Raw genomic sequence first — 27,083 nt, 5'->3', positions numbered from 1 at the left:
CCTGACTTTCGGCTCTGGAGGGACTTCCGGCCGCCGAAGGTGCCGCCGAAAGTGCCCTTCCCAGCCTTTTCTTGCATGTTTTCTAGGGATGTTTTGAGGTGTTTTTAGGAAGTTTTTGGGGGTATGTTTAGAGTTATGTTCTTGTTGTTTGGTGCCTCATTTGAGTCCACCTGTGTAGGTTCGGACCCGAGGACCCGAGACCCCCGGTTGTGAGATAGTCTTTCAGAGTCCGTCGTTAAAGCTTCGGTCACCAGGTGAGTGGGATTATTCCCTAAGTTTTTAAGTAATGAAGTAATGAATAAATGAACAAATGAATGAATCTGATAGCATACTCATGCATCATTAATGCCATGTGATGTTTCAGGATGTTTGCATTAGAAATTCACGAATATGTTGCATTGCATAATTTGATGTTGATGTGGATGGTTATTGGGTGATCCATAGTCCTCTAATGTTATGTTATGATGATATGTTATGGAAGACCAGTGAGGCCCATTCTACGCCCCTGGCATTATGTAAGAGAAAGACCAGCGAGGCCCATTCTACGCCCCTGGCACTTTGGAATGTTATGTTATGTATGTTATGTAAGAGAAAGACCAGCGAGGCCCATTCTACGCCCCTGGCACTTGGAGATGTGAGGACTAATGGTGACAATACCACCCTTTATGTGATTAAATGTGATGTGTTGCATTTCATGAAAGCATGTAAAGTAAAAGTTATGTTATTTAATGTTAATAATAAAATGAATAATAATATACCTAAAAAGTGTGGAACTAAATCAAATGATAATAATAATAAAATGAAGAATAAAATACCTAAAAAGGGAGGAACTAATATCATGTTTTTACTTTTTTACTCACTGGGCTTTTTAGCTCACCCCTCTCCCCTAACCCCAGTCTTGCAGGTACTGTGTAGATAGAGAAGTCAGAAGAGTAAGAGGAGGATTGTAATAGCATAGCTGTGGACATGGTTTATTCATAATGTAAAAGTATGTTATGTAATGTAATGTAAGTTTTATAGTGTGCTTGACTAGAGTCTGTTGTAATCCCTTAAATACATGAGATAAATATTTTATGATGTTTATGTAACCCAAGCCTGATATATTTTATGTACCCCATTGGAGTATTTTGTTGAGAACTCCAAAGAGGGGTTTATGTTATGGTTATGCTTGCACAGGCTAGAATGGGTAAAGGAATGTTTAAATGAAAGAAAAGTTTTAATTTTTATGTATGTTTTGGTTCATGTATGGGATTGAACAGGTTCACAGGATGTATGTTTGGCTTGCTACGGGTTCCGGCGGCCTTAAGCCGACCTGAATCCTAGCGCCGGTAGCGGTCCGGTTTCCGGGTCGTTACACGTTCGTCCCTAACCGACATATTCCCTTGTGTGGCCTACCACACCTTGCACAAATTGCATTATCCGCACCAGAGCTTGAGCCACTCCCAAATCCCAGACTGGACTTAACTTTACTCCAGAACTTGTTCTTCTTACCCTTGGGTTTACTCCATCTTTTACTGCCTGAAGCTGCTGCACTCAAGGTAGAGGGATCTAACCTTCCCCCACCCGGAGTTTTAGAACCAGAAGCTTGTGCCACGGTCTGCTTAACTGTCCCCTGAATGATGGCACTAGCCTCCATTCTCCTAGCCATGTCTACTATGGCATGAAAACTTTCTCTATCTGCTGACTGTACCAAGGAGGAATACCTGGGATGGAGCTTCATGATATACCTCCTCGACTTCTTCTGGTCTGTGCTAAGGTCTTGCCCTGCAAATGGCAGCAACTCCATAAATCTATCAGTATATTCGTCTACACTCATGTCATCAGTCTGCCTCAACTGCTCGAATTCTATCATCTTCAATTCCCTTGAACTATCAGGGAAAGCCCATCCTACAAACTCGTTTGCAAACTCTTCCCAAGTCATGTTGTCCACTCTCGGGTTCACATAATTCTTGTACCACTCCCGTGCCTTCTTGCACTTAAGCGTGAACCCGGCCATCTGAATGGCTCTACTGTCATCAGCCCCAATCTCATCTGTAATTGCCTTGACCCGCTCCAAGTACACGAACGGATCATCACCGGTCTCAAACTGGGGAGCACCCAGCTTCATATAGTCTGTCATCTTAACCTTGCTCCCACTGGCTGAGCTAGGTCTATGAGGTTGAGCAACTGGGGCTGCTGGTTCTGCAGGTGGTGGAGGGGGTGCAACATTTTCTGAGGTAGGGTTTGCTGGATTTGGATAGTAGGGTGGAGGTGGATACATTGGGTACTGAGAGTATGGTGGGTAGTATGGTGGGTATGGCATCTGTGTGGGATAAGGGGTGAAACTAGGGTAATCCGATGTACCTCCCATCGAATACCCGGGATGTTGTGAGAAATGTGGGTAGTGAGGTGGCTGAACAAATTCCGAGGCCTGAGTGCCTCCTTGGGACTCTCCCATTCCTTCTTCTGCCATATTGACTCCCAAACTGCCATCCCTCCTCTGTTCTACGTCCATTTCATCCCCCATATCCTCTGACGCTCCTCCCTGAACTGTCCCTCTGACTGATCTGCTTCTACCCAGATCCAGAGACCTTCTAGGGTCTCTTGCTACTCTGTCCCTGTTGGACCTGCTAGACATTGCCCTAGGCAATGCTGGAGGACGGGCGCTCATGCCCTCATCCTCAGGTGGTACTCCAGTCAATCTTGCTGATCGACGAGTTTCTCTCATCCTGTTTTCTGAAAAACAGTACACATCACAAGCAACATTAGCATCATATGGTTCATGTGGGCACACATGAACCCTCATCACATACATCACGTATCATAGCATATCATTAATGCACATGCATAAAATCATGGCATTTCACATCATCATGCAAGACAGGACTCCACATCCTATCCTAGTGGACATGATCTTTTCCTATTGTGCTTGACCTTCTATAACCTCTATGAGCCCGACACTCTAGGTCCGACCATGTGAACCTAGTGCTCTGATACCATTCTGTAACGACCCGAAAATCGGACCGCTACCGGCGCTAGGATCCGGGTCGACTTAAGGCCGCCGGGACCCGTAGCAAGCCTGACATAAAACCTGTGAACCTGTATAATCCCATACATGATCAACAACATACATAAAAATTAAAACTTCTTCTTGCATACATGCTATCAATCACCAACTCAACCCGTGCATACTCTGATCATTTACATAATTAAAGTCCCTCTGTGGGATCTCAACAAGCCTCAAAGGGCTATACAACATATGGTGAGTTGGTTTACATAAACATCATAACATAAGATCATGTACATACAAAGGGATTAACAATATACTATGGTCAAGCACATACTAACATCCATAAAACTCATTACATAACAATACTGTACTTTTACATTACAATTTAATCATGTCCATTTCTATCTATTACATAAGCATGACTCCTTCACTCTATCCGAACTCCCGCACTATATCCTGTACCTGTAAGCCTGGGGGAAAAGGGAGAGGGGTGAGCTAAAAGCCCAGTGAGTAGAGCTAGTAAAAACACATTAACACTATGCTCACATGGAATGCATCATAACACAGACAATTCACATAAGGGTTGGGTGAACTTGTCACCAAATAGTCCAAGTTAACTCTGTGCCAGGCCGTAGCATGGGGTCCTGGTCTTCCTGTCATACATACATTACTTACCATTTTCCAGGGCCTCCTCTGGGCTCCTGGTCTTCGAGTCCCATAACCGTGCCTTACTCTGTGCCAGGCCTGTAGACTGGGGCCTGGACTTGCTTACTCTGTGCCAGGCCGTAGCATGGGGTCCTGGTCTTCCTGTCTTGGACTAATTGGGTCATCCAACATTCACCCACATCAACAACAAATGATGCAATGCGGCATATTCATGAAACTAATGCAATCATCCTATTGCATAATCGTGATGCATGAAGCATGATAAAACATTTAATTTAAAAGATGAAGTTTAGTTCCACTCACCTCTGGCTGACTCTGACAATACCGAAGCAGCTGAACTCACTGCTGGGGTCCTCGGTTCCTCGGGTCCGAACCTACACAGGTGGACTCAAATGAGGGACCAAACATATATAAACATGACTCTAATATATCCCCCAAAAACCCCCTAAAACATCATGAAAACATCACAGAAAATATGCATGAAATGGCTGAACAGGGTACTTTCGGCGGCACCTTCGGCGGCCGAAAGTCCTGGACAGAGACGAAACTCAGCTAGGTTCGGCGGCACAGAGGGACTATGTTATGTATATGTTCAGAGTATGCACAGGTTGAGTTAGTTGATGACAGTATGTATGAAGAAAAGTTTTAATTTTTATGCATGTTGTTGATCATGTATGGGATTATACAGGTTTACAGGTTATAGGTCAGGCTTGCTACGGGTCCCGGCGGCCTTAAGTCGACCCGGATCCTAGCGCCGGTAGCGGTCTGATCTCCGGGTCGTTACAGAGTGAAACAGGTGGGTAAAGCACAACTTCATACAACAGAGCAGTCTAGTTTGGAAACAGTCGCATCAATCCCCCATCTTAGTGAAAAAGTACTTAATCCGCAAGAGATTGGCCAACAAACCACCCTATCCCATTATAAGACGCTAGCCAAGTTTTGTTAAGAAGGTCAAGTTAATGTCCTAGTACCATTTAAGACTAAGAGCTCTATATGTTGTAGGCTTAGCAACCTAGTCCCAAGCCTATCAATGTCATCACAAATCGATTGAGACAAGATTAAAGATTGTGACACATAGTTTGGTATCATAAAAGCACTAACTTGGCTAGTGTAACTCTATCGCCCATTGAAAGAGTATTGCTCTTCCAACTTGCTAACCTACTATCAATCTTGGAATATAGAAAAGCAAAACTTTCTCTTTTTTTTAATACGCTCTCTTGAAATATGGGTTCTTATAAATACTTCTCAATTTCCACTATTTCCTCCATGTCCGTACAACAGTACATAACTTTTGATTTAGCATTATTAACTCGCTCCCTCAAAGCTGCTCCAAAGTCAACTAGACATGAATGAGTTTCCAACTCCTACCCTCAATAATAGCAACAATCCTATGGGTCAACTACTCCATAAATAACACAACTAGAAACGGTGAGATAGGGTCATCCTACCGTACATCCATTATTGGTTGAAACACATCTACCGTGAAATTGTTCCATATAATATTCATAAAAGTTGTCTTAAGACATTGCATTATAACTGACAACTAAGAGCTAGGCAACTCAATATCAAGCAAGGTGTAAGAAATGAAATCCCATCATAAGCAATTATAAGTTTTTTCTAAGTTGATCTTAACTACCATCCAATCCATGCATAATATTTTTTTCCTCATAATATGGAGAACTTCTTGAAGAATAAAAATGTTATCATGCAATTGACGTCCCGAGATGAAGTTGCCTTAATTGGGAAACACAAGAGTAGGCAACACTCTCGTATGCCTATTAACAAGCACCTTCATAATGATTTTGAAGGAGGCATTGCAAAGACTAATGGGTTAGAACTGGCTAACCGTCTCAGAATTAGGCAGTTTAGGAATTAAGGTCATAAGAAATCACAACAGCTATCACATACAGAACGCTATCAACAATCATAATCCTAATATATCTCCAACGATTTTTGTAAACGAAAGCTCGAAACTCATCAGATCCCAAAATAAAAATGTTGAAAAAATAAATCAAAATTATAATATTTGAATTAAATGCAAAACCATGCAAACGTTAAAATATTTTGCCCAATTGATTTTTCTTATCATCCCATCTTTTCTAACTATTAAATTTTGTTTGAATAAATACTTATACCCATAACTAAATGATATTTATCTATTTAACATATGAACTAAAATTTTATCCTAGCTTACATTTATAAAAATGAGACATAAGATTTATTTTAACCCCTTAATTATTAATCAATAGTCAATTAAGCCCTTGAAGGTTTTTTGAATTCAATCAAGTCTCTCAACTTTTAATTTTGATCTAATAACTCTAAATTTAACAATGTTAATTAAAAGTCGAAAAAAGATAAGAGTAAATTTTTAATGAATAAAGTATTAATGTTATATTTTAAATAATTAAAAAAATCAAATAAATCATTTATAATAAAAAAAAACTGAATATCCAAAATTTGTCTTTTCATTTCTTCTGAATCCACTTTGCTACTCTTTTAAATACAATCAACAAGTCTTGAGATATTTCTCTAATTCTAGGTAAAACTAAAAGTAAAATAATGCCTTCCACCAAATGACATGAACCCTTCAACCCCTAAGGAGGATCTCAAAATTGAGGATACCTAAAAGGAGAGACTGCCTATAGTATGTCATCTAGTCAGGACTTGTGCTCTAGAATATTATTGCTTCAATGTAGAAAACTATATGCCCTTGTTTGGTATGCAATTCTTTTAAGAAATGAATTGAATTCTATCAATCGAATTTAATTTATTTTTATTAATAAAAGAATTCTTTGTTATCAATTTAAATGTAATAGAATTCAATTGAATTTTTTTATATTAGATAAATTAATAATAAATTTTTAAATTGATTTAATTTATTCATCATCTTTATTATTTTTAAACTAAACATAAATATTTATCCTTATAAATAACAATTATTTTTATTACATTCATGGAAAAAACATTATTAATATTTTTTTAATATTTAAAATCTGAATTTTACATAATTTTTTACTATTAAAAATATAAATTTTTTTTAAATTAACAAAATAATATAATAAATTTTTAATATTAATTATAAATGTATTAAGTATTAACAGTGACTATTAAATTAAAATAATTTTTGTAAAGAGCGATTATTAATTAAAAATAAGAAGTAAATTTAAAATTAAAAAATTAAAATTAAAAAAAAAATAAAAAAGAATTTTCAAGGGCTAATTAAATAATTTTTAATGTAAATAAGTTTCACCCTCCATTTTTGAATCAAGAATCTTGTAAGAATTCAATTCAATTCAATTTTTCCTTGTAAAATTTTTATTTGAAATAAATAATTCAAAATTTTTTAATTTGAAAATTTTTTATTATGTATAAAAATAAAATTATGAATAATTTTATAAGAATTTACTTGAATTCTTTTCTTGTAAAATTATTCTTACCAAACGAAAGATAAATGAAATCATTTCTTGTAAAATTCTAACAATTTTATTAAAATTTTCTTTTAATTTAAAATTAATTTTCACAAGAATTTAAGAGAATTGAATTTTTATACTATTGATTTTGTCAAACGCACAAATTTCAAAAAAAAAAAATATTTAAAAATATTTTTTAAAAAAGTTTAGACATTTTAAAGTTTAAATATTTATTAAATTACAGTTAAAATTAAATTGTGATAGAATAAAAATATTAAAATAGAAGTATGTAAATATACATTTAATCATAAATAAACAATAAAGTAATTTTAAAGTTATCTTAAGTTCGAATCTTGATTAATGTCTCACTAGTCTCTCTCTTGGATTTGGACTTTGTTTTTGCTGTTGCTTCTCAATTTCCCCCTTTTTTTGTTCGCTTTGATTCTCGTTTTTGAATTCTTGATTATCATGAGCAGTTATTAGATTTATGGTCTTTAATTTTGCAGAATGGAGTCCCTGAGGTGAACATGATTGAATTTTTAATTTTTTAATTTTAAAAATTTTTAAATTTTAAAAGATAAATATTTAATAAATTCTAATTTAAAATTAATTGATTTAAAATTATAATATATGACTTAATTAAGTCAAATTTGAAAGTTGTAAGAGCTTGATTAAATTAAAAAATCGTTAACAATTTAATTAATTATTAATTAATAATTACGAGAGTTAAAATAAGCCTTTTATTCGAAAATAATAACAATTAATTATTCTAAATTTTTATAAATTAATAAAGTTAGAGTATAACCATTGTATAAAAATTTAAAGCATAATCAATATAAATAATTTATAAAAAGTATAAATATTTCTGACCTTTTAACAATGTCCTTAAACCTAATTAATTTTTATTTAACTATTATAATTTTTATAAATTTAAGGGTTAAATAAGTTATAATATTGATACCTTAATTTCAACCCAATCAACTTTAAAAAATAAAAAATAAAAAATAAATAAAGAAGCAAAATCAAAACACCTCTAAATATGAAACAACAAAAAAATCTAAATCATAGAGATTTAGAACCCAACGGTCCACTTCAAGTCTCCATGCTCAACCGCTGCAAACTTGCTAGTTATCAATATAGTGAACCCTAACCAAATTGAGATTGATTGTAATTGAACTGATGAGATGCTCATAGTATTAAACAGCCTGAAATCTACAACAGAAAACATGGTTTTAGAGTAAACTTTCATGATTGGATTGGCTGAAATGGCAAATTGATACCAACTAATTGAATTCATCAATAATCCAAGCATTTCATTTTCTCATGGGAAAGAAAGAGGAAACAAATAAAACTTTGATTTGATGGATCTTCCTCTCATACAAAGTACAAACAGCTATAAAGTGCCAAGATAAAATAGAAGTAAAGAAACCTAATACTTGAGTAATCAAAAGAGGAGGAAAAGCCAAATATTACATGGAGATTTACTCGAATGCTGCCTAAATTATCGAAAATTGTTGGATAGTACCTTGTTAAGGTTCTTAATCCTTGCTTTTCTTCTTTTTCTTCTTATCCTTCTTGTTCGGCATCTCAGTTTCCTCGTCTTGTTCACCATGCTTTCGCTTCTTTTTCTTCTCTCCCACATCAACATCCTTCTTGTCATTTTGTTCATCGCCATTTTCAGCTCTATCTTTTCTCTTTTTCTTCTTTTCCTTCTTCACAGATTCCTCTGCTTCCAATTGAGCAGCGCTGCCATTTCCATTAGTCATTAAAGCCGCCTCCTCACTAGCTTTCTTCTTCTTCTTCTTTTCTTTCTTCTTTTCACCTGTAACTGGAGCTTCCTCAGCAGGTTCCTCAGCTTGATCAGTCTTCTGTTGTCTTGGGACCATTTCTTCATCAGTCCCAGCATTGGAGCTCAGTGTTTGCCCAAGAATGGAATCGGCAGAAGGATTATATGTCTAGACAAATGCAAAGTAGTCAATAAACAGCCAAAATCAAGGAGTAATAACTGGAGATTATTGGCAAACTTAACACAGACCTTTGCAGCAGCTAAAAGTGCTCCAGCCCCCTTCTTTCGATCCTTGTCGTAAGCTTCTATCTTAGGTTTACCCTTAGCAGAGCCAGCAGAACGACCCAATTCTCTTCCTTCAAGGTTCCTTAACCGTGCTTCAAGCTACAAAATTATCATGTAAGACAGCCTTTTAATATTGAGATGAAAAGATTCTTTATGAGAGAAAACTTGAGAAAACTTTATTCCAAGTACCTTCAACCGGTTTTCCAATCCCATAGAGTTATCTTGGCCCTCTCCAAGAGCATCATATCGAATTGCCAGTGCAGCTTTAGCAGCAAGCGATCGAGATATTTTTCCCTTCATCTTTGAGGATGCCTGACCAACCAAGGATGCATGGAAAAGAAGCCCATATTTCGGAGTTGCATGCTTTGTTTTCAGAGCTCTGAAGAGAGCTTTTTCTGCACCAAGAATCTGAACTGTGCTCCCAGGCTGCTTGGCAAGATTCAATAAGCTCCCACCATGGGCAATGAGGCGAGCTCCAACCAGCTCTCCAACAAGAGCAGTTAAGTTTGGGGCAATAGTATTCATTCTGCTTTTCAAATAATCATAAAGTTGAGCTCTGTACTCAGAGAGAGACAGAACTTGATCACATAGATCTTTTATGTTCATCAAATCAACATCACTAACTTCAGTTCCCATGGATATCATAGCTGCCTCTTTCAATTCTGTCTCAATCTCTTCTGGAAGTATCTGGAATATCAGGGAGATAAAAGGACATTAAATTATAATCTAAAACAGCAAAAGCTTTTATCATTATATCTCTTTTCTTATTGAAGATTAATAACACTGACCTCATGTTCTATTAAGCATTAACATAGTGAGAAGAAACTATTCATTCAGACAATGGTAAGAAGATTAAAGATGAGTAAGGGAAACCTAGATGACTAATTGGCTACAGTGACTATTCAGTCAATGCCACCAGTCAACACTGGCTAAGAAGTACTAAGAAACAGATACTTGTACAAATGGGCAAACGACAGAACCTACCCCCTAAAAGCTCTGGAAAAAAAAAAGTGTACCAAGCATCAAAGAAATTCCCTAACTAAATTAGAAACCTACCTCAGAGAAGTCGAGCTTTATGGCATTATCACGACTACCCATCAGTTTCACTGCTTTGGCATAGAGGATGTTATCTTGTATGATTTTAGCAAGCTCTGGAAAATGCCAACCATACCATTCTCTGACCCTCATTGCATATGTGTTGAGCTCTTTATCAAGGTCATCAAGTAAACCAATCGCCTGAATTATCATTGTATCAACCTACAATACAAAAATAAACATTATAATATAAGAACATGGTAACCCTGCACTTATTTGGGATTTCAAAGCTTTCTAAATTGTTGTATTAAAGAAATTCTCTTCACAAAATATCTCACTTACAGATTTTGATAATTAAGTTTAAAGCATTAGCAAACATATACTGCAACAAAATGATTATGATCAATCAACTGTTTGTACCATCACATGAATCCTGAAGCAATAATCGCCAAAGCAACATATTTTACCAATAGGAAGAGCTTATACTCATGAGGGGATAAGACATTAGCACAAGAGAAATACCTTATCAGGACTGAACTTTAGCTTGTATCTAGATAGGCTATGTGACAAACCCAAGCTCATTGGTGCCAAATCTTGAGTAGCTAGACCAGATATGAGCTCAGTCAACTGACTTCTCAGGCCTCTCATCAACTCCATGACAGCATTGTTGTGAACACATTCGATTTTCTATTACATAGTTGATCCAACTTAATAAAATAAATCAAATAACAATTAAGGGAAAAAATAGAACTCAAAGTATAAAAGCAGTAGGTTACCAATTTATCCTTAATTGCATTTCCAAGCTTTGAATCAGCCACAGCCAAGGTTTCACCATCACAGTGAGAACGCAAAAACTTGCGCAAACCTTTGCTGAGCGAGCTATCAAGCAATTTCGTTACTGCTTCCAGAGCCTCAGATGTGTTCTCAAACTTGGAAAAAGCTTTCAGCTTCACTACCTGAAGCAAGTATTGTATAACTAGATTATGATTTGAGGCAAGCATAATACCAAAGAAAAAAAAAACAATTAAAACAGACAACTAAAGATGCCCAAAAGCTATTGTACCAAGTAAACAAGGGATCAAACGTCTAACGTATCAGTCAGTATGACATGAAAACCAGTTTCAGCAAAACCATATTTACTAGTCCTTACCATCAGGGAAGACCAAAATGCTGCAGACAATCAAATGCAGATTTTCATCATTATAAATACAAAAGCCGTCGTTTACACAGGAGAAATATACCTTTCTTGCAGATTCTGAGCTAGCAAACTCTTTTGACAAATCCTGCAATGGAAAAAAAATTCAGAGATCCATAAACCCAAATAGTTAAAAGAGTAGAACACAAAACAAAACTTATAAAAATAGGAGCAACAAGGGAATTGAAATAGTTCTCTCATTTCACCAGATATTTTCTCAAGAAAAAGAAAATCTAAGGAAAACTTACCTCAACTTTGGATAGCTTTCCTTCATCCAAAACTTTAAAAAGCGCAAAGCCAGCAGGAGTTTCAAATAGCACAAGCATCTTTACGTCCCAGCTGCAAAAAATGCAGAACAAACATAGCATTCAAAACAATTTACATAAAACTCCTACGCTTTCTTGTAGGTAACCCATTATAGTAATGATCGTAAACAACAAAAAGATAAAAAAATAAAAATAAAAAAAAATAAAAAAAAAACAATTGTAGGGTTTTACCTCTTCTGCAATAATACTTGAGCGAGAAAGGAAGAAGAAGAGGGATTCTGCTCTGCTGCGCGCAAGGAGAATAGAAGAGGGGTGCAAGGGAGTAGGGTTTTAAGGAGAAGAAAGGGCTTAAGGAGAGGGACAAATAAAGGTTGATTACAAATTGGGCCGGGTAGGGATTACAATTGCAAATGGGCTTGCTGGCGTTGTGGATTCTCCGGCCACGGTCCAATTCCTAATCCAAACTCACATTAGATGAACGATTCCTAATCCAGAATCGAGACTGGATCAGAAGGCTGCCATTTCTAGGTGATCGTTAGTTCCTAATAGGTTTAGTTGGACTCGATCTTGATCAAGTCAAAAGGTTAATTTTTTTTTTCCTGACATTTTCCATTTTTTGAAAGAAAAATTCTTAATTTTTTATCATATTCAAATTAAAATCCGAATCATTAATTTTTAGTTTGGGTCAAATTCAAATTAAAATCAGACTCATTGATTCAAATTCTGATTTATTTAACTACAATTTTAATCGATCTAAATTTGATCGATTTTGATATGATTTCAAGTACTAAATTAGATAAATTTAATGTAAATTCTAAGAGAATAGGAAAAATGTGTATTATCATGAATAACAGATGAGCTTAAATACATACATACAGCCTGTTTACATCCTACAAATAATTATGCCCCGCAAGATGGTGGTCGAGCTCCGATACCAATCTTGTTCTTGAACTTTGTAAACTCTATAATTGACAATGGCTTGGTTAATAAATCAGCAATTTGTTCTTTAGAAGAAACATGGGTAATTCGTAGATGGCCAACTTGAACCTTCTGTCTAACAAAGTGATAATCTAGTGCTATGTGTTTCATTTTGGAGTGGAAAACTGGGTTGGCAACCACATATGTCGCCCCCAGATTATCATAGTAGATCACTGGTTTATCCGGAATTCAAACTTTCAATTCAAGAAGCAAATTTTATACCCAAATCAAGTTAGCTATAGTTGTAGCCACTGACCTGTATTCAGCTTCCGTTGAAGATCTAGCAACGGATTTCTGTTTCTTCAATGACCAAGCGATGGGATTTCTCCCTAGAAAAATGACGTAAGCTCCCGTTAATATTTGATCATCTCAGTCACCAGCCCAATCCGCATCTGAAAATGCATGTAGACTTAATGTGGATTGTTTATGCAAGACCAAACCATAATCAATTGTTTCAACCAAATAGCAAAGGAACCTCTTCACTGCTGCCCAGTGATTGAACGTAGGCCTGTCAGTATACTGAGAGAGTTTATTGACAACAAAAGCAACATCCAGTCTAGTTAACAACAAGTATTGCAAACTTCTAATGATCGCTCTGTATTCGAAGACATCATCCAAAGTATTTGAATCATGTTTACTTAATACCATAGATACGGATAATGGAGTGGCAGCAGATTTTACTTCATGCATGTTTACTTTTTCCAAAAGCTCTCTAATATAATTATGTTGAGACAAAAACAGACCAGACGCAATTCTTGTAACTTCCACTCCTAAGAAGTAATGCAAAGTGCCCAAGTCTTTGATTTAGAATTTCCCACCAAGTAACTATATAAGCTGCTCAATCAAAACAGAGTTACTGCCAGTGACGATGATATCGTTGACATAAACAAGAATGTACACACAGTGACCAGTCTTGAACGACATAAACAAACAACTGTTGGATTTGGACTATTCAAAACCAGCACTAATAAGAAATGATGTTAATTCAGAGTACCACGCCCTTGGTGCCTGCTTAAGTCCATACAACGACTTTTCCAATTGACAAATATAATGAGGAGTATCAGTGTCGACAAACCCAGGGGGTTACTCCATAAAAACCTCTTCAGTTAACACACCATGCAGAAAAGCATTATTAACGTCAATTTGTCTCAAAGACCACCCATGAACAACAGCAAGAGATAGAATTATTCTTACAGTAGGATGTTTAGCAACCGGCGAAAAAGTTTGATCAAAATCGAAACCAGGGTGTTGAGTGAACCCTCTAGCTACTAAACGGGCTTTGTACCTCACCGGATTTCCTTGGGCATCAGTCTTGATTCGAAATAGCCACTTGCAACTCACAATATTTGCTGCTTTATCTGGGGAAACCAACTTCCAAGTCTTCTGCTTCATTAACGCATTATATTCAGCCTCCATTGCCAATCTCCATTTGGGATCTTTTAGTGCCTGTGCCACTGTTTTAGGAACAAATAACATAGTTGGAGATTGAGAAATCTTTGCAAAACACAACTTCTGAATAGGCTTTCGAATATGGTTTTTACTCCTGGTAATCATCGGGTGAATAGACTGATTTTGCACTTGAGGCACCAAATCCAACTGAGATACATCCACAGTATCAATATTATCATATATTAAACCAGCAGGAAAACCCATACCCATATCCGTTCCTAATCTGGTTTTCGATGTGGCTCCCGGATTTGGCATTGGTTGCAACTGAACCGGAGAAGGGGAAGCCATAGCAGCCACCGTCGATTTTGGCTCCCTGAGACTGTCAATTCCTGCAATTGGTAAAACAAAATGGATGGGAGACCAAGTATCTATGGTAGAAGAATTTGGGCGTTCTAGGTTTTGAGCAAGAGTACAAAAGGGAAACTTTGTTTCTACAAACTCCACATGACGAGAGAGATAGAGTTTCGAAGTGAGTGGATCGTAGCACTTATACGCACTCTGCGTGATTGAGTATCCTAAGAAAACACAAGAAACAGAACGTTTTTCAAGCTTATAGGAATTAAAAGGTTTGACCCAAGGGTAGCACAAATACCCGAAGACTTTCAATTTTACATAATTTGGTTCTTTCTTATGAAGACACTAGAAAGGAGAATTATTTTCAAGAATAGGAGTAGGCATCCTATTAATTAAGTAGACTACTGTTTGAAAAGCATAGGACCAAAATGAAAGTGGCAAATTAGCTGAATGAAGTAAGGTAAGTCCAGTCTCAATAATATGTCGGTGCCTACGTTCAGCAATTGCATTGTGTTCAGGAGTATAAGGCGGAGTGAGAAAATGCGAAATCCCATTATCTTGTAAAAAACTCTTTAAATGATGAAATTCCCCCCCCCATTGTCTGAATAGATTGAAATAATTTTCGTGTCAAAATAATTCTCAACTATTATCTTATAAATAGGAAAAATAGAAGACACATCCGACTTTCATTTCAAGGGAAAGAACCAAACATATTTAGTATAGTGATCGACAAAAATTAGGTAGTAACGGAACCCATCAACAGAAGTAATCGGGGAAGACATCAGTGTAAATTAATTCCAATGGTTTTGAACTGGTCATTGTGGATTGAGAAAATGGAAGTTTGTGCATTTTGTTGCACTTACAGGAATCACAGAAAAAATTATTATTGACAACTGAAAATTGAAACTGGTTCAGAATAAGTCGCAAAACAGGGGTAGAGGGATGGCCAAGCCGACGATGCCAGAGAGACTGTGAATGGGCAACAATATGATTCACACTTGGTTTTCGCAGAACTGATAGATCAGGTGGCCATTCATAAATTCCATTAACAGGCTTCCTTTCCGCCAGCAGCGCTCCCGCGCTCAAATCCTTTACATTAAACAAGAATGGATTAAATGTAACTTCAACATTGTTAGCAGCACATAACTGATAAACAAAAACCAAATTCTTATTTAAAGCAGGGACACATAACACATTATTCAGATGCAAGGGCTTTGAGTGTGATAAAAGTTGAACATAACCAATATGTGTTATAGGATAAGAACTACCATCACCAAGAAGAACATCGTCATTGCCATCATATTCAGAATGGATTGCCAAATTCTGTAAGTCTTGAACAACATGTTGATTGGTGTCGAAATTCATGATCCACTTAGAATCAGTAGATTGCCCAGTTTGTGTTACACAATTAATCTGAGTTTTATTTGCAACCTGCGATGCATCATTGTTAAACATCCAGGGCAGCAACTTTTCAAGTTTAAAGCACTGCTTGGTGGTATGACACAGTGGATCACAAAATGGGCATTTAACTTTTGCTTTCGAAGTCGATCCTCCTCCAGGATTATCAGGCAATGAAACCACAACAGACATATTTGGTTGATTCCCAGTTGATTGAGACTGAGGCTGAGCAGATCCTGATTTGGCAGTATAGTTAACCGTAGTCGGCGCAGCAACAAAACCTGATTCGCGAGCCAACTGACTTTCAAAATCAGTAAGTTTATCATGAAAAATATCAAAAGATACCTCTGTATCTCGAGCACGAATTGCAGCAACGACTTCATTATACTCCGGGGGTAACCCATGAAGAACATGAAAGACGACTTCATTCATGGAAATCAGGACACCGGCCGCAACAAGAGTGGTGGTGATAGATTTAACTTTCTGTAAAAACTCAGTGATAGTCATGGATCCCTTTTTAGTGGTGAACAGAGATTCCCTAAGACTCATAATCTGAGCCTGTGAAGGTTTTGCATACGTCTTTGCCAGGGTAAGCCAGACATCAGATGCAGATTTCTCACCAACTATAAAGGGAACAATATCCGGTGAAAGAGATGCTACTAGAGCACTTTCAAATTAATTGGTCTTGACGAAACTAGATTGGATCTGATTCAATGGCAACAACTCTTGGTTTCTCAATATATTTAAGAAAATCATACCCCACCAACAGCAGATACCACTGTGTATGCTAGGATTGGTAATTCGTGGAGGTGAGTTTGATAGGTGCTTGCGTTGCGGCATTAATAGAAACAAGTTAAGAACCAGAGGACACAGTAGGGGATTGCACAACCGACAGGGTTATTGAACTCTCAACAGTAGGAGATGGTGGATCCATAACACAAGAAAGGAAAACAAGTAGAAAAGAAATGGATAAAAAAAATGTTGTTAAGCTTTCAGCTCTGATACCATAAGAGAATAGAAAAAAGTGTGTATTATTATGAATAACAGATGAGCTTAAATACACACATACAACCTGTTTACATCCTACAAATAAGGGAGTTATACATATCTAAATACAACAGAAAGCTATTTTCAAACCGAATTATGGTGACTTCTATCGATCTAGATTGTTTTTCCTATATAGTTAATTATCAATTATGAGATTATTGGCATAAATATGAATATGTTATCCTTACTTTCTTGTTGAATATATACTATTAAAACATTTTAATTTTATAAATTAAAATTACTCTAATTTTAATTTGAAATCGAGTTAATTTTTAGCCATAAAAAGGGAAATAACTAAAAATTAAAGCTTTTGGTCGGATGAACTCATAACTTTTATTACTTTTAAATTTTTTTGCTAAATACATATTTATACTATTAAATTTTATCTAAGTTTTATGATATTCTGAATTTTAAAACATTTTATGACCCATTTAAATTATTTAAAAAAGTAATTAAGATAAGATTAAATAGATATTTGTTGACACATTTTCAACAAACTCAATTTGTTGTATAATTTTATTAGTAACAGTTAATAACTTAATAATAATGATAATTTTATTGAAAATTATGGAGAGATCATTGTACTTAACTACAACAAACCCAGATATAATTTTCACAATCCAACAATTGATTCAATTTCTCTACAGCCCACTAGAATTCATCAACAAGCTTTGCATAGGGTATTGAGATATGTCAAACATATGCTCCTAGCAAATGTCTCTTTTTCCCATCTTCTTTTGTTGGTCATTTAAAACATTTAATGATTTTGACGGGATTGATTGCATAGAGGCTCCAAAGTAGTAGTGTTGTAAATGGACCAAACTATTCGTGAGTTATTCGAAATTTGGCTCGATAAAAATTTGACTAGAGTCGATTTGATTACTAAATGAACTGAACTAGAATTTAATTTTTAAACTCGTTTATTAAACGAGTCAAACTTGAGTTAAGTAGTATTTGACTTATTAAAGTTAGCGAGCTGACTCGTTAAGAAGCTCGCGAGCTAGTTTATTAAGATATTCGTGAACAGACTCGTTAAGAGACTCGTTAAGAGACTTGTGAGCAGGTTCATTAAGAGATTCATAAACAGGCTCATTAAGATGCTCGTCCAGCAGGCTCGTTAAGAGACTCGGCTCGATTCGATTCAGATGAATTAATTACATATTTTTTTTGCCATTTAATCTATTTACCATATATATTATTAATTTATATATTTGTATCCCTTAATTTCTCGATTATATAACTATATTATTAGTTTACATATTTATTTTTCACTTTGTGTTTTTCTAAACAGACACTTTTTTAAATTATTAAATATCATAATAAACTATTATTATTATTATTATTTTCATATATTTATGTATGCATTTATATAATTATTTTTCTATTTAATATTATTCTCTTAATTATATAAATTAAAATTTTTATATAATTTAATATAAATCAATATGATTTTATTGATAAAATTTGAGTATAATGTATATATGTAATTATATAATTTAAATTAATTATATTTATATTAATATATTTATTTTATATAATATTTTATATTTATAGTGTAAAATAATTTAATATAAATTATATATTTAAATAAAAATAAATAATAATATATGAATAATCAAATAATAACATATTAATAATATATTAATAAATTTTATATAAAAATGTCTATTAATACTAATAATAAAATTATACAGATTTAATTAAAATTATATAATTCTGTATAAACTGTATATATATAAATTTATATATTTATTATATATATATTTCAATTAATTTTTTATGTAATATAAATATTTAAATAAATAATTATTAAGTTTAGTATTATATTCTTAATTTTATATTAAATACATTTTATATACTTAATTAAAAATTTTATAATTAATATTTAAATAATAAATAATATTTGATGTTATAAATAAATAAATATTAAAATCTAAATAAAAAATAAAAGATTTAATTATTAAAACATTAAAATCTAAATAATAAAAAAAATCATTTGATGTTAATGGAAAATTAAACTTAAAATCTTAGAAAAGCCAACTTTCATTGACCACTTAACCACAAATCTAATTTTATTAAATCACTGCACCTTATATGCGATTGACATCTCCTATTCTATGTCCAAAACTTATAGAGACGGAGTGGTGAAACTCTTCTATAAATAAAATTTGTTTTACCTTTTAATTTAAAAGTTTAATATTTAAAAATTTAAATTAATTAAATTTTAATAATGAACTGTTTTTTAATTGAACTTTCGAATTCGAATTTAAATTAGACTTATTATTAATTTAAACGAGGTTTTCACGAGTCAAACTCGATTATAATATTTAATTTTTGAGTCGAACTCGTTTTAAATATTAGATTTCGAGCTCGAACTCGAATTTTTAAAATTTTTTAATAAATAAATTTGAGATTTGTAAAATTCGAATGCACTCTATTGGATTCCGCCTCAACTCTAAATGTATATTTGAGTGTTTATCTAGCTGATTCTTAAATCAGCTAAAAATCTAAGAAATAAAGTACCATCTTTAGATCATCTTTAGAAGTTTAATGCAAAACCTGGCTAGCACACTTGGGAATTGCAATGAATTGTTTATCAATTGTGTGATCTTCAAGTTCTATTCAAAGCTTTCTTCAATTTGCAGGAAGATATTAGATAATAATTGATAAGTTAATCAAATTATTGTTAAAGCAGTAAGTCAATATGTTATAACAGCTCAGCTAACTTTCTTGCCTCCCCTTTCTCCTCTTTAGTCTGTGTATAAAGCAGACATAAGAAAACATATTATTATTATTAATAACCCTCTAAGAAAAGGAGGATGAACATGAGGGAATTTGTCAAAGTAAGTTGTCAACTGTAAGTCTCCAAAACTTTGACCACAGTATCAATTTTCTTGGATTTTGCTGAGTGCTGAATGCTGATCTTTTGGTGAAATCTTATCAACACAACAAAATTAATCTATAGGAAAGAAAGTTGGATGATGAATCGGCTCTTCAAAACATTGACATACATATACACCTAATTTTGAGTGATAGAATAATGGTAATGAATTGAAGTAGATTTGGCTTCTTTATATAGTTTAAGGGGAAGATGGAAACTGATCTTAGAAATCCATTGATGAATTTCAAACAACAAATGGCAGCCCAAAGACCAAATCAGATTAGTTTTATTTGTTTCCATTTATTTCTTGCATTGCTTCTTTTCTCTTACATTGCTTCTTCTAAGACTCTTGTTACTTATCTCCCTGGTTTTGATGGTCACCTTCCCTTTTATCTTGAAACTGGGTTAGTTGCTCCTTTATTTTTTTTCTTTTTTATTATTTTAATAACTTTTTAAATTTTTTAAATTTTTTATAGTCTTCAATTTAATGATAATAAATGTTATTATTTGTGTTTCTTTTATATTTGAAAATGTTAAAAAAATGCAGAAAAAAAAAGGATTATAAGATGTGAGGCCCACATTAGAAAAGAAGTTTATTTTTCAAGAATGGAGATTTTATTTAGTATTAAAAATTAAAATAAAAAAATAAATGAATAAAATTGGAATATAGGTACATAGGGGTGGGAGAATCCAATGAGTCGCAACTATTCTACTATTTTGTAGAGTCAGAAAGAAGCCCTTCACTTGACCCTCTGATGCTTTGGCTCACTGGAGGCCCTGGTTGCTCTGTTCTCTCTGCCTTCTTCTACGAAAGTGGTATTCCTATTCTTCCTTGTAAAACTTTTATTTATTTATTTATTTTTAAAATTGCCACTAATAATCTCATCTGCCCTTCTTTTCCAGGTCCTGTAGCATTTAATTATTCTAATTACAATGGAAGTTTACCATCCCTACATTTGAATCCTTTTGCATGGACCCAGGTGCATACAATCTTTCTTTTTTTATTTTTGAAATAATTTACCTAATTTCTTTTTACAAACTTAATTTATAATTGGGCCATATTTTTCTAAATCTCATTAAATTAGGTGGGATTTTAATTTTTTTTTTAAATTAAAAAGAATTAAATTATTATATTTTCAAATAAGTGAATTGATAAAAAAAGAATGGATTGGATTGAAATTCTTTCAAAATCTTTAATTTCAATGAGATGCTGAGAGGTGATGAATTTTGCAGGGCATGAATATAATATACGTAGATGCACCAATAGGCACTGGATTCTCCTACTCTACAACCCAACAGAATTACTATGTTGATGACATCAAATCCGCTGCCCAGACGTATGCATTTTTACAAAAGGTATGATGTATTATTTCTAAGAAAAAAACATTAATAATTGTAAATTTTTAAAATAGCTGCTTATTTATTATGATGCAGTGGTTACTTGACCATCCTCAGTATCTCACAAACCAACTATTCATTGGTGGAGATTCTTATTCTGGCATTCCTCTTCCAATTATAGTTCAAAATATACTTTATGGTAATTAAATTTAATTTTTTCGAGAAATTTACTATTTATTCTTCAAACAACTCGATTAATTAATCATTTATTTTTAAGAAATATATTAAAATATTTTTAAAATTTTAAAAAAATTTTATTAATAAAATTTTCAATTAATTTTACCTATTTAATATTTTACTATTTAATTTTTGCGATATAAAAAAATTCATTAGTCAATTCTTATTTTTATGAAAATATTTATTAATTAATTTATCTATATTTAAAATATTTAAATTTTTTTATAATATTTAATAATTAAAATTAATAAAAAAATTAATTAATAGACTTTTAAAATTTTAATAACATTGTAATATATTTTTAAAATCGAAATATTATCTAATATGTGTTTTATATTACATGGATAAATAATATTTTTTAATATATTTAAGATAAACTATAATTTAATCTTTAAAATTTAATAAAATTTATACGTTGATTTTTATATTTTTAAAAATAGTCATTATAATTTTGAAAAATCAACAAATTAGTTTTTATTATGAAAATATAATTAATTATTCTCTAACGTGAAAAATATAAGTACTAATAAGTAGACTTTATCAAACTATATGGACCAAATTGTGGTTTATCCAATACTATGGATGTTTGTTTTCCTTGCAGGTAATGAAGCTGGAGTTGCACCAACTATGAATCTGAAAGTAATGTAACCACCCACACTTGATTATTTCATTAAATTGTTTATATAGAAGATGAGCGGATCAATAATTTATTTGTTTTTGTGAGTTGTTAACAGGGATATGTGCTTGGGAACCCAAAGACGGATTCGTTCATTGATGACAACTCAAGAGTTCCATTTGCTCACGGATTGACACTCATATCAGATCAACTCTACAAGGTCTCTTCTATTATATATCTTTACTATATACAGAATCTCTACAATTATTATATTAGGGTTCATCCATTGAATTTCAAATTGAATTAAATTAAAATTTTAATATATCTTATTATAATTAGAGTAAACTGCAATTTAGTCCTTTTGGTTTAGTAAAATATAACCTTTCGTCCTTCTGTTTTAAAAAACCTTCAATTTAATCCTTCACATTTAAAAAAACTGCAAAATTATCCCTACCGTCAAATTTTCAGTTAACCTTCCGTTTATTTTAATGAAAATGACTAAACTACCCTTTAAGTAAAAAAACTCAACCAAACAGTATTCACTCCATCCCAACACATAAGAAGAAGGAGGAGGAGGAGGATGAGGAGGAGAAATGATCGGGAGAAGAAGAAGAAGAAGAAGAAGAAGAAGAAGAAGAAGAAGAAGAAGAAGAAGAAGAAGGAGGAGGACGAGGAGGAGGATGAGGAGAAAAGGAAGAAGAGGATCGGGAGGAGGAGGAGAAGAGGATCGGGAGGAGGAGGAGAAGGAGAAGGAGGAGAAAGGATCGGGAAAAGAAGGAGAAGGAGAAGAAGAAAAAGAAGAAGAAGAATAAGGAGGAGGAGGAGGAGGAGGAAGATGAGGAGAAAAGGAAGAAGAGGATCGAGAAAAGAAGGAGAAAGATGAGGAGAAAATGGTAGTTTAGTTATTTTTATTAAAATAAATGGAAGGTTAACTGAAAATTTGACGGTAGACACTATTTTGCAGTTTTTTTAAATGTGAAGGATTAAATTGAAGGTTTTTCAAAACAGAGGGACGAAAGGTTGTATTTCACTAAACTAGAGGGACTAAATTGCAGTTTACCCTTATAATTAATAAAATTAAAAATTTAATATATCTTTAGTTGAGGTATATACTTAATAAATTTTTTTTCTCCACAGAAAAATTTGAGTGTATTAAAGGAGATATATATATGATGATACTGACTTGAAAAGTTTGGAATGTTGTGGAAAATTTGCAGTCCACCAAGGAAGATTGCAATGGAGATTATGTGAACATAAATGCAACCAACACAGGCTGTGTTTCCGATATCAATGCCATTGACGAGGTTAGAGCAGTATCCTATACTTGCAATGTCTGTAATACACAATGAATTTAAGGTTGTCAAAACTTAATATATCTAAACTTTAGTCTTAAATTAACAACAATAATTTAAAAATCGTTCTATCTGTTTTCAATTATTATAATATTAAGTGGTAATTTATTTATTATGAATAAAAAATGCTGATAATATTATAATTTTAATAAATATAAATAAATTATTTATTAAAATATAAATGTTAGGCTTATTGCTTTCAAAAAAATGTTAGGGTTATTGAATAAAAAAATTCAAACATTTAGTAGTGATAAATATATACATTGAAAAAGTTAATAGTGAGATGTCCTGTTTCAGTTGATTCTTGAAATAAATCTAATGCAAGTTCTGGAGCCAATTTGCCAAACTGCAAAACCAAGATCAACACAAGGCCTCAGAAGAATAGAAGGAAGAAGATCAGTCAATGAAGAAGACCCTCAAAGTTTTTCCATTTCCAGGCTTAATACTGCATATTGGTGTCGGGTAATTTTACTTCTTTTATCTTTCATTTCGGGAATTTTCTTTTCTTTTCTTTCCTTTCCTTTTCTTTTCTTTTCTTTTCTTTCTGTGTAAATGAGTGATGAATGGATTCTTTCCAGGAATATAACTATGTGCTTTCTGGTGTTTGGGCTAATGACAAACGGGTAAGGGATGCTCTTCAAGTTCGTGAGGTAATAATTCTTTTCTTTTTTGCTAATCTCATAATATAAACTTAATTGTTTGCAAATGAATTTCAACATTCTATATTAATAATAATAATAATAAGAATAAGAGGAGAGGAGAATAATGGAATTACCCAAATTATTTCTAATTATTTAGGATTACAATTTTGATTATTAAAAATAATATATATTAAATAAAAAATATATAATAAAAATAAAATAAAGTAAAATAAAATTTCAATTTAATGTTTTAATTTAATTTATTTTTTTATTTTTATTTTTATTTTAATTTATTTTAATGTTTTTTTATTTTAATTTAATGTTTTAATTTAATTTAATGTTTTAATTTAATGTATATATTTTTATTTTAATTTAATGTTTTAATTTAATTTTAATTTTATTTTTGAATTTATTTGATTTTTAAATAATAATTAATTATTAATATTATTAAATTAATCTTATCTGAATTTTTTTCTCAATTAAATTAATTGAATCAAGTCATAATACTTTCTATTTCAATAAAATTACATTATTTTATTTTTAAATTATTAAAATTTATTCTCTATGAGATTTTTTGAAAATTATTTTTTTATGTATAAACATAATATTTTCAAAATAAAATTTATAGAAGCACTTATTGAAAATTTCTAGCAAACATAAGAAAAATATAGTATAAATATATTAAATTTATCTTTGTAATGACAATTTATTAATACTTAATTAATTTTTTTTAAAAATTATTCATAAATAAATATTAATATTAATAATATAAATTATGTATATTTATCATTAATTAAATGAAAATAATCACAAATAATTAAATTTAATAAAATAGTCATAAAATTAATAATAAAATAGCAATAATATTAATATAATTAATATTCAATTTATTTGATATGAGTATAATCCAATTCCAGAAAAGATTGGATTTTTTTTTTTTTTTTTTTTGAGATTTGAAAATGGACAATGATGCACAGAACACGACTGGAGTTTGGAAGAGGTGCAATGCTTCCTTAGCCTATACAAAGAATGTCTTAAGCTCAGTTGATTACCATAGAAATCTCAGCAAGCAGAGCCTTAGAGCTCTTATATACAGGTCATCTCTTAATTTTAAAAAATAAATTAAAATATTTTTAAAATTTAAAATTAAAATTTTTAAAATTAAATAACTAATTAATAAAATTTCTTCCTACTAAAAGGAATTGGATAGTGATTTTTGGTAATAGTAATATTGATTTTGTGCAGTGGTGATCATGACTTATCCGTAACCCATATTGGCACACAAAGCTGGATTCATTTGCTTAATTTGACAACCGATGAATATTGGAGGCCATGGTTTGTAGATGGTCAAGTTGCTGGGTAGCTTCTCTATCTCTTTAACTTTTTATTTAAATTACTCTATAAATTTCAACATAAGCTCAACTTATCCTAAAAATTAACAAAAATATTGACCTTCTTGATTTTTTAATTAAATTAAGAAATAAAAATTTAGCCCTAAAAATCGTGAAATTTAGTTAATTTCTTGATTTTTAGTCTAAATCAAAATTCAGCCTGAACTTTTTTTGGTATTATTGTTTTAAATTAAATTGAGCTTTAACTTAAAATTAAAAGAAAAAAAAATTGAAAATGCGTTAAATTAAATACAAAATTGAAATTTAACATTTACTAAATATCTAACTGTGTATAGGGTCAGCATTCGATTGGTTCGGTTTAAAATTAAATCGAATCGAATAAATCAAAAATTAAAATTTTAGTATTTATCAAAATCGAACCGAATCGATTTTGGTCAGAAACAGAATCAAACCGAACTGGTCTAATTCAGTTCGATTCGATTCGGTTTGATCGATTTCATTTTTAATAAATTTTTTACTTTTTACACTTTATTTTTAATATTTTAAAATTTAATTAAAATATTTTCATGCTAATATGATTTAATTTCTCTATATTATTTTCATTTAATTTCTCTATATTATTGAAAATAATATATTGTTATCACTAAATCGGTTCGGTTCAATTTTTTCAATTTTTTTTTATCAAAATCGAACCGAACTAAAATAATCAAAATTTTTGAAATTAAAAATCGAACCGAATCAAAATGAATAAAAAATTAAATCAAAATTTCAAATTAATTTAGTTCGGTCGATTTTTTCGATTTGAACCGAATACTATTCCCCTAACTGTGTATGTCTGACGTAGTTATACAGAGAAGTACTTGAATGGTGACTTCACTCTCATTTATGCTACTGTCAAGGTATGGAATCACACCCTTAATGCTAGAAGTATTTGTATGAATTAATAGATATATTATTGCAGAAAAGTCTTACGTATCATTCTTTCGACTTTTAATTATTGGATAATTTAATATCTATGATCCAGTAGCATATGAATTTTTATAATAATAAAATTTAATGTTATAAAAAATTTTATCTTTAATTTTAATATTTATTGTAATACGTTTGAACATTATCATTCAAGACATTAATTATTACATTTTTTATTTTTTCATAAGTGAATATTAAAGTTAATTTTCGTAATGAATCTTATGATAGAAAGCAGAAATTCACATAATTTCTAATGTGTTAATTGCAGGGTGCAGGTCATGTTGCTCCAGAGTACAAACCAAAGGAATGTTATTTCATGATTGATCGCTTCTTTGCTTATTTCCCTCTTTAATGGAAAATAAAGACATTGGCTTTCCAAGCATAATGTTATGTACTTAGCCTTAGGCTTTTTATGTTCTCCATTGCAACATACAGTGCATGGAGAAAAAAGAATTTCTAGTTAATGGGCAAATGAGAAAATATATATATAAAAAAATAATAAGTAAAAGACATTTTTAACATTATCTTTAGTTATTTTTTTTAAATGATAATTTTTTATTAGAGTTAGGACACACACGAATTACGGTCATTAAATTTAAGTTAAAATTATGACAATTTTGATAAGACTCGTTGGTGGTATGTAAGTCTATACACACTCATCTACAACTGATGTGGGATCTAGAAGGACCGGTCTATAAGGCACGCTCTCGGAAAGATCTCAATCTAAAATTCATGCCACATCATGCATGCACATCGACGGTTGATTTGTGTAAGTTTAATTTTTGTTGTGTTAAATAGTTTGATTCTATGGCGAATTGATAAATATTGCTTAAAAAAGAAAAAAAAACTAATGAAGCTAATGAAGATACAGAAGATACATAACAAGCTAATGAAGATGC

General features: G+C 32.0%; 2 protein-coding genes across 3 annotated transcripts; one reads left to right on the top strand and one right to left on the bottom strand.

Moving 5' to 3' along the window:
- Positions 1-8,402: 8,402 nt before the first annotated feature.
- Positions 8,403-12,008, bottom strand: LOC110600126 (probable nucleolar protein 5-2). 2 transcript variants are annotated; one of them, XM_021736874.2, is made up of 9 exons: positions 11,864-12,008; positions 11,615-11,705; positions 11,413-11,454; positions 10,948-11,127; positions 10,694-10,858; positions 10,193-10,393; positions 9,326-9,823; positions 9,101-9,235; positions 8,403-9,020 (listed from the first exon to the last, which is right to left on the bottom strand). In XM_021736874.2, the coding sequence occupies exons 2-9, from the start codon at positions 11,690-11,692 to the stop codon at positions 8,604-8,606; spliced, it is 1,716 nt and encodes a 571-aa protein (XP_021592566.1). In that variant the 5' UTR covers positions 11,693-11,705; positions 11,864-12,008; the 3' UTR covers positions 8,403-8,603. The 2 variants fall into 2 exon arrangements, with proteins under 2 accessions (XP_021592566.1, XP_021592568.1); XM_021736876.2 differs by having other exon boundaries at positions 11,615-11,692; positions 11,864-11,995.
- Positions 12,009-19,798: 7,790 nt separating this feature from the next.
- Positions 19,799-26,649, top strand: LOC110600561 (serine carboxypeptidase-like 18). Its single transcript, XM_021737427.2, has 14 exons — positions 19,799-20,083; positions 20,350-20,495; positions 20,583-20,659; positions 20,913-21,035; positions 21,114-21,216; positions 21,856-21,893; positions 21,989-22,090; positions 23,088-23,174; positions 23,520-23,684; positions 23,801-23,872; positions 24,841-24,959; positions 25,109-25,222; positions 26,060-26,114; positions 26,453-26,649. The coding sequence occupies exons 1-14, from the start codon at positions 19,890-19,892 to the stop codon at positions 26,534-26,536; spliced, it is 1,479 nt and encodes a 492-aa protein (XP_021593119.1). The 5' UTR covers positions 19,799-19,889; the 3' UTR covers positions 26,537-26,649.
- Positions 26,650-27,083: the final 434 nt, after the last annotated feature.

This window comes from Manihot esculenta, chromosome 14, assembly GCF_001659605.2.
Source record: "Manihot esculenta cultivar AM560-2 chromosome 14, M.esculenta_v8, whole genome shotgun sequence".
In the NCBI taxonomy this organism is placed as follows: Eukaryota; Viridiplantae; Streptophyta; class Magnoliopsida; order Malpighiales; family Euphorbiaceae; genus Manihot; species Manihot esculenta.
This window is presented reverse-complemented; position numbering and strand designations above follow the sequence as displayed.

Excerpts from the sequence above, each read along its gene's own strand:
- LOC110600126 (XM_021736874.2), bottom strand. The coding sequence starts at position 11,692 with ATGCTTGTGCTATTTGAAACTCCTGCTGGCTTTGCGCTTTTTAAAGTT. Across the intron at positions 10,394-10,693 it reads TAAAGTTCAGTCCTGATAAG|GTTGATACAATGATAATTCA; the intron begins GTATTTCTCTTG and ends TTTGTATTGTAG. Across the intron at positions 9,824-10,192 it reads TAAAGCTCGACTTCTCTGAG|ATACTTCCAGAAGAGATTGA; the intron begins GTAGGTTTCTAA and ends CTGATATTCCAG.
- LOC110600561 (XM_021737427.2), top strand. The coding sequence starts at position 19,890 with ATGGAAACTGATCTTAGAAATCCATTGATGAATTTCAAACAACAAATG. Across the intron at positions 23,873-24,840 it reads ATGCTCTTCAAGTTCGTGAG|AACACGACTGGAGTTTGGAA; the intron begins GTAATAATTCTT and ends AATGATGCACAG. Across the intron at positions 24,960-25,108 it reads CTTAGAGCTCTTATATACAG|TGGTGATCATGACTTATCCG; the intron begins GTCATCTCTTAA and ends GATTTTGTGCAG.